This window comes from Sinocyclocheilus anshuiensis, unplaced genomic scaffold (assembly GCF_001515605.1).
Source record: "Sinocyclocheilus anshuiensis isolate Anshui unplaced genomic scaffold, SAMN03320099.WGS_v1.1 scaffold745, whole genome shotgun sequence".
NCBI lineage: Eukaryota > Metazoa > Chordata > Actinopteri > Cypriniformes > Cyprinidae > Sinocyclocheilus > Sinocyclocheilus anshuiensis.
Genome location: NW_015540128.1, coordinates 571199 through 578845, shown reverse-complemented (window position 1 = coordinate 578845; position 7647 = coordinate 571199). Strand labels below are relative to the sequence as shown.

General features: G+C 38.8%; 1 protein-coding gene across 1 annotated transcript; it reads left to right on the top strand.

The window, feature by feature from the left end:
- Nucleotides 1-1236: 1236 nt before the first annotated feature.
- On the top strand, nucleotides 1237-3795 carry LOC107687243 (transcription factor Adf-1-like). Its single transcript, XM_016484489.1, has 2 exons — nucleotides 1237-1579; nucleotides 3055-3795. Exons 1-2 carry the CDS (start codon nucleotides 1444-1446, stop codon nucleotides 3540-3542), a joined length of 624 nt encoding a protein of 207 aa, XP_016339975.1. The 5' UTR covers nucleotides 1237-1443; the 3' UTR covers nucleotides 3543-3795.
- Nucleotides 3796-7647: the final 3852 nt, after the last annotated feature.

The window sequence follows — 7647 nt, the reverse complement described above, 5'->3', positions numbered from 1 at the left end:
GATATGGAGTTGGTTGGAAAAGGAGATCAGTTGTGTTGAGAACTGATATAGAGCTGGGTGTCATCTGCATAGAAATGGAAGTTGAAGCCATGATGAAGGATAATGTTACCTAAAGGAAGCATGTAGATGATGAAGAGTAAAGGCCCGAGGACAGAACCCTGAGGAACACCGTGAGAGCCAGGGGCAGTAGAGGCGGACAGCGATGTAATGCTGATGGTCAGACAGGTAAGAAACGAACCAAAATAGGGCAGTTCCAGAAATACCAAGAGCAGACAGTCGTGAGATGAGAATACTGTGAGAGATGTGTCAAAAGTAGAGGAAAGATCTAACAGAATTAAAATGCTAATGGAGCCTGAGTCAGTGGCCATACGGAGGTCTTGTCTTTGACAACCTTAAGAAGTGCTGTCTCAGTGCTGTGAAGATTACAAAAAAACGGACTGGAACATTCATAGAGGTTATGAGATGACAAATACGACTGAAGTTGAGCAGCAACAACGTTTTCAAATAGCTTCGAAAGAAGCGGAAGAGTCTGTAATTGGTCATATCAGATGGCTCAAGGCCGGGTTTCTTTAAGACTGGTCTGACAGCTGCAGTTTTAATTCAGTACTGAGAAGTTGAGAAATGAGAAGTGAAATAAGCAGCAAGAGAACAGGTGCAGAGTTTTTGATTTGATTTCTTGAGTAGCTGGGTGAGCGGAGAGGGGAGTTCATTGTTGGAAAGAGATAATATATGCGATTTATTACACAGATCTTGTGTGTGAGATACTAATAAATAACTCTTTCTGTAATTATTTCACTTTTTACATTTACATTTGTTCATTTAGCAGATGCTTTTATCCAAAGTGACTTACAAATGATGACAATAGAAGCAATCTAAACTAACAAAAGAGCAATAATATGCAAGTGCTACATTATCCCAACACAATACACGTAGCAAGGTTTATATATATATATATATATATATATAGGCTATATACACACACACACATAAATATAACAAAGATAAGTAGATAGAATAGAAAAAGAATAGAGAAAGCTAGTGTCTTTTTTAAGAAAAGTTAGAAAACGATTAGAGAGTGCTAGAATTAGAGGGTCAAATAAAGATGGAAGGGATGTGTTTTTAGCCATTTCTTGAATATTTTTCCAACTGACTGAGACTTGTAAAACTTAGAGTAATGCAATAAAAACGTCAGAATAAGAATTATGTTGTTCTTCTGCGGCGTCGACGGATAAACACTGGATCAGGAGCTTTTGACGGACGCGTGTTGTTTCTATTTGTGACGCGACGCTCCGCTTAGTCCCGCCCACAGCGAAATCTGATTGGTCCAAAATCCCGCCGTGACGCCCCGCTTCTGCGGAAGACGCGCGTTTGTGTCGCGCACTTCTGACGCGACGGTGGGTGATTCCGTTCGACGCGCGTCTCAGCAGCGCGTCAAAAAACTCAATGGCCGTGACTGAGAAACTCATCCAGAGCGTTCACGCTTACCCGGTGCTTTATAACGTGTCGCTGCACGATTATCGCAGCGCGGAGCGGCGCGTCAAAGCGTGGAGGGAGGTCGCCGCGTCTGTCGGTCTCTCCGGTCAGTGCGTCAACATTACGCGCGTCCTTTCCGTTCCACGCGCTTGACTTTAAAAGTGTTTTTACTGTTTTGCAGACTTTAAAGATCTCACACAGCAGCATTTACACGCTAGAGACGCGACAAACGAGAACGCGTCCGTCTGAATCAAGCCGCGACGCAGACCGGACGCGTTCTGATTTGACGCGGTGTAAACGACGGACAGTATGATGAAGTTAATTTAGGACGCGTTCTTGAGTCTTAGAAGAGTTATTTGATTAAGATTTCAACTTTTAAAAACGCGTGACAGAATAAAGTTCTGATTCAACTCCTGAAGCTTTACGAGCTCTTCATTAATGTAACACAGTCATATTAACAGATCAAAGTATACAATATACACTCTATTGATGATGCAGATTTATTTTTTCCCATCTTTATTTGACCCTCTAACTCTAGCGTTCTCTATTCTAATTCTATTTGATCTATTTGTTGACTTGATCCTCTAACACTTAATCTCTCTATTCGTTTTCTATTCTATTTGTTTTCGTTTTGTTTTATAAATAAATAACTGAGACTTGTTATAGTTGCATATTATTGCTCTTTTGTTGGTTCTGATTGCTTCTGTTCTCATCATTCATAACTCCGGATAAAAGCATCTGCTAAATGACTAAATGTAAATGTAAACGCATATATTAGATGAACGCAGCGCACTAAACGCACATTGCGCGTCTTATTTACAATAGTTTTCTATGAGAACGTATTGCGTTCATATTTTGCGCTCATCTGATGGGTTTAATATAAGATGCATCATCAATAACGTGAACTTTTACTATGACTGTCTTATGCAGGAATCATTAGAGTGTTTTTGAGCAGAGAAAATAGGTTTTTACTGCTTGCTTCACACGAAGAGTCCCTTTCTGCTGTTAAACGCTGCAGATGTGAATGTTTGTGAGTCAGAGAGCCGCTGGAGCTCAGATCACACACACACACACTCTCTCTGTCTCTCTCACACACACACACACACACACACACACACACACACACACACACACTCTCTGTCTCTCTCACACACACACAGACACTCAAACTCACACACACACACTCTCACTGTCTCACACACACACACTCACACACTCTCACACACACTCACACTCTCACACACACACTCACACTCTCACACACACACTCTCTCTGTCTCTCACACACACACACAGACACTCAAACTCACACACACACACTCTCACACACACTCACACTCTCACACACACTCACACACACTCACACTCTCACACACACACTCTCTCTGTCTCTCACACACAGACACACACAGACACTCAAACTCACACACACACACTCTCTCTGTCTCTCTCACACACACACACTCTCACACACACTCACACACTCACACACTCTCACACACACTCACACACTCACACACACACACTCTCTCTGTCTCTCTCACACACTCTCTCTGATCTGCCGGTGTTTTGCGTCTGCAGTGGTGGAGTGCAAGCGCAGATGGAAGACCATCAGGGACAGATTCATCCGAGAGCGGAGGCTGTGTCAGCTGAGGAGGGAAGAAGGAGGCCGGCGCCTGCATTTCTGGCCGCACAGAGAAAGCCTGTCGTTTCTGGAGGCTCACGTCAGGAAGAAGAAGCGCGTCGCTGAGCATCCGGATGACTCTCTGGACGAGTGCAGCGGCGGAGACTCCAAGCCCGGTCTGGAGACAGACAAGCAGTTCGAGTCGAAGCTCCAGCCGGTGACCCAGCTGCCTCCGGGACCGAAGCTGCCGCAGACGCCCGCTCCAACCGTCACCAGCGAGCTCCACGGCAAGACGGAGAAAGAGAAGGAGGCCTTTGACGAGGACGAGCTGTTTCTCTTGAGTTACGTCCCTGCGCTCAAAAGACTGACGCCGCAGAAAAGAGCCGCCGTCAAGATGCAGATCCAGCAGATCATGTTTGACGCAGAGTTTAAAGAGCAGCTCTGACTTCTGCAGCTCACTCCAAACATTTCAGCAGCGAAGATGCTGTCTTTCTCTGCATACCTCCGTTTGTGCTGAAATAAACTGCCTCGGCTTTCGTTTAGGTTTCATTTAGTTATTTATTGGTGCAAACAACCTTGTTTTGTAAAATATCACAAATTGTCTTGGTGCAAACTGCATTTTAGGCCCAGATGAATGCAAAATATATTTGTCAGGGGCTAAAGCTGCCCGTCGTCTTTTCTTTCATTGATTAATAAAAACACACACTCTTAAAAATAAAGGGTTTTTTTTGTTCTTTGCAGAAATAAAACAAGAACCTCTCAATGATAATTTCTTAAAACAAGCATTTTTTTGTCTTAGTGCAAGGGACATTTGAATAGTCTAAAGAACCCTTTACACTATAAAGCTGAAAATAAAGCTTGTTTGTTGGCATTGATGGTTTGCATTGGTCCTTTAGTGCAAAAAGTGTCTACATTATTAAAATGTTTTTCACACCAGCACTAAAAGAAAAAAAAAAAAAAGCTTCTTTTAAGGCATCAGTGTGGGGAAAAAAGCTCCCTGATATTGTTTTAATGATCTCAAATGACATAAATGTGAAATAATAAGACAAATGGAAGTTGGAGAATTATTTATTGTATATTAGAGCTTTGTACATTCATCAATCAGCTCCAGTGAGGAACATTTCTTCACCATCATCTGCAAACAGCAACCAAGGGCTCAAAGTAGAGTTATTTTTGGGGGGTTTCTACTTATGCATTTTTGCCTTCATATTCATCCATGAATGGTAAAGCAATGAAACTGACATGCACTGAGAAAGATGAACTCAGACTTGTAATTAATAACACATGTTGGAATTAAATGCATGTTCATCATTTGTGAGAGACAGAAAAGCCCATCAGTCCCAATCAAGCAGAATCTGGAGCAAGTAAAGCAAAAGACTCTCAGTCAGCAGACAGACGCTGTTTATTTGTATCCTCCTTATCTGTGTGGCTTAAGACGGGTTTTGAAAATCCATTAATTCCTTGATGAAAACCACATATAGCCGGACGTGTATGATTACAAAGGATTTGTTGAGAATGAATGGAGCATGTACAATAGCGTGACTGTGTCTCAGTGATAAGACAGAGTCAAGTGTTTCTGCTCTTCACATATAGGCTATGAAATTAAGATACAGCTTGATCTTTAGCATCATAACCAATATAAAACATGTTCACACAACATGGATTAAATTGAACTGACCGAGCAAATATCAGACCATTTGTGCTTGTGTTTAATTATTAACCCTCTGGTGTTTGGGGGTCACACTTGTGTTATTCTCGGTCAAAACTGACCAGACACCTGAAATTTTTTTTTTTTCAGTAAAATCAATGTAATATATTTTAGTTCAATTATATTTTTTCTTTTGTATTTTGAGAGAATTTCATGATACAAATGAATATGCAATAATTATGATAATTTTTCCCATTGAAAATAATACAAAAAATATATATAATATATTTCTATTAGTTTTCAATTATGACAGTAGCCTGTTTTATGTTAAAATAGATACTACGCTTTTAAAATCAAATTTTTGAAGGCACATTAGTGCCATCTGGTGGGAGTAAAAAAAGAAAGACTTCTGCAATTCCATGGTTTAGCCACTAGATTCCTATATAGATCTACTGCTTATAAAGTTTTTGAGTAGTTTCTGATATTTTTCATTTTGTTTTATGTTTTAATAATTTTTTTAATGAATTAGTTTTTTATTAACTTAATTTATTTATTGAATACACATATATTTGTTTTATGTTCATTCTGGTCGTTGTCTTATGTTGTTAGACGTTCCCTGTCTTGTGTTTATATAAATAAATAAATAAATGAGAAAGGAAAAGAAAGCACGCGATCAGTATGAATGCTTGGATCTGGAGGGTTAAACAGGTGTGATATGAACTAAATCTCATGCAAATGCACAAGCCAAAGCTGATCCTCTCGGAGACCTTCATGCTCTCCGTCGACATCCAGCAGAATCAAAGCACATAATGCCGTGCATTTATCTTTCAGCACAACAATGAGGCTTTCTGCCTCTCTGTACATCTCATTTGATACAGTGAAATCTGATTTCTTGTCAGCTAAAGCCAGATTACCTCAATCTCCAGCGCTCACTAACACCTTCACAAAACTGCCCAGATTAGCCGGGATTTTTCAGCCACTTTATACATTTTTTCCCCGGCTGTATAGAGGGATTACGTTTTGTCTCCTTGCTTTTAATCTATTTGGTAAATGGGGGTTTGACACAGACAGCAGAGCGATCCGGCTCTATATGAAAGCGTTCTGCTCTAAACCCGACGGCATTCTGGCTCAGAACCAGCTACAAATGCCATGGACAAGAAGAGCTCTGCCTTCACTATCGACCGCATTCTGAGCGCAGAAAACAACAAGATCCTCGGCTTGGAGAAGCCCTCGGCCCCGGGGCCCTGTGAGGAGAAACCGGCCCCCGAATCTGCAGCGAATCGAGAATCGATGAATCAGATGGACCTCAGATCGACCTGCTGCTTCTGTTCACACTGCGGAGAGGTTCTGCACACGGCTGCCAGTAAGAGCGCTTTAATCACATCCGACTCGGCTGACTTCGCCTGACCTTTGAGGAAAAACACAAAAGATCTCAAAAACGACTCTCACTTTTTTGCTCTGTTTTCAAATGTGATTCTGTCTTGATGAAGCAAAGACAATAGTATAACAATATTTAAATGTAAGCGTGAAGGAAATATAACAAAACCACAGTAACACTTGAAAATGAATGTGAAGGATGATTTTTATAATGTTATATATTATATTATTAGCCTATATATTATTGGGTTTTACAAGATTTTTATGTTTTACTTAATGAATTTGTGGTGTAAATCAGTGTTATTTTAGTATAATTGAGATATTATTATATTTTTATTAACATTTTACTTTTAACTAATAGCAACTATTATTTTATATTTTCCATTTTCATTTTAGTTAAAGTTTTAGTATTTTTGTTGTGCATTTTATCATTTATATTAGTATTTTTTATATATATATATAAGTCTAGCTTTTATTCATTTTAATTGTAGTTTTAGTTTTTTTAGCACATCAAGTTAAACTAAATGAAAATCAGAAATGTTTCCTTGACAACTAGCTAAAATAGAATTTTCCAGAAATGCATTTTATTTTATTTCAGTTGATGTTTATTTTATTTCAAGTAACTAAAATGTTTTTTTATATTCAATGTTATTTTAGTATCATTGAGGTATTTATCATTGAATTTTCATTAACATTTTGAATCAGTTTTTATTTTTATATTTTCAGTTTTCATTTTAGTCATTTTGTTGTGTGTAATTTTGTAATTTATAGTTTATAATTTATATGTTGTATATGTCTATATATTTTAATTAATTTTTATTTTAGGCTTAGTTTTAGTTATTTACGTACGTAGAAATGTTCTGGCTGAAATAATTGTTAAAAAGTATTACATTTTTATATTGTAGTTTGTTTCAGGTAACAAACATTTTAGATGTTTTTTTTTTCATTTTAGTTAATTATAATAATACCTGTTTTAATTTTAATTAAAATAATATTATACTGGTTTGATTTTTGGGTGGAACATGACTTGTTCTCAATGTGTTTGATTATATTCTCTCTGTTTAATCTCATGGTTAAGCTGATGCTGATCTCTGTGTTTTTTTTGCTGATGTCAACTTGTCATGTAGTTTGGGGTAAGCAGATGTTTGCAGAGACATGCTCGGCCGCAGAAGCTCACGACAGGGAAAGCTTCAGTCATGTTCAGAGGAGGGTTCGGCGTCATCGCACCATCTTCACAGAAGAGCAGCTGGACGCTCTGGAGGATCTATTCAGACAGAACCAGTATCCAGACATCAACACCCGCGAGCAGCTGGCCCAGAGAACACACCTGCGCGAGGAGAGAGTCGAGGTGATCCACCACTCACCTGTGTTTGCATCTCAATAATCATGTCATATCTCACCCAAAAACATATACTTTATTCCAATCCTGTAATCTCTTCAAAATAAACGTTTGTTATTTTAAATTGATGGTTCAGTGGAGAACCTTTAACAAGCCTGTTTCTTATTCTGGGACTAAAAAAAAAAA

Bases quoted from the DNA above. Each gene is read 5' to 3' on its own strand.
- LOC107687243 (XM_016484489.1), top strand. From the start codon at position 1,444: ATGGCCGTGACTGAGAAACTCATCCAGAGCGTTCACGCTTACCCGGTG. The intron at 1,580-3,054 runs GTCAGTGCGTCA...TTGCGTCTGCAG, and splicing joins CGCGTCTGTCGGTCTCTCCG to TGGTGGAGTGCAAGCGCAGA.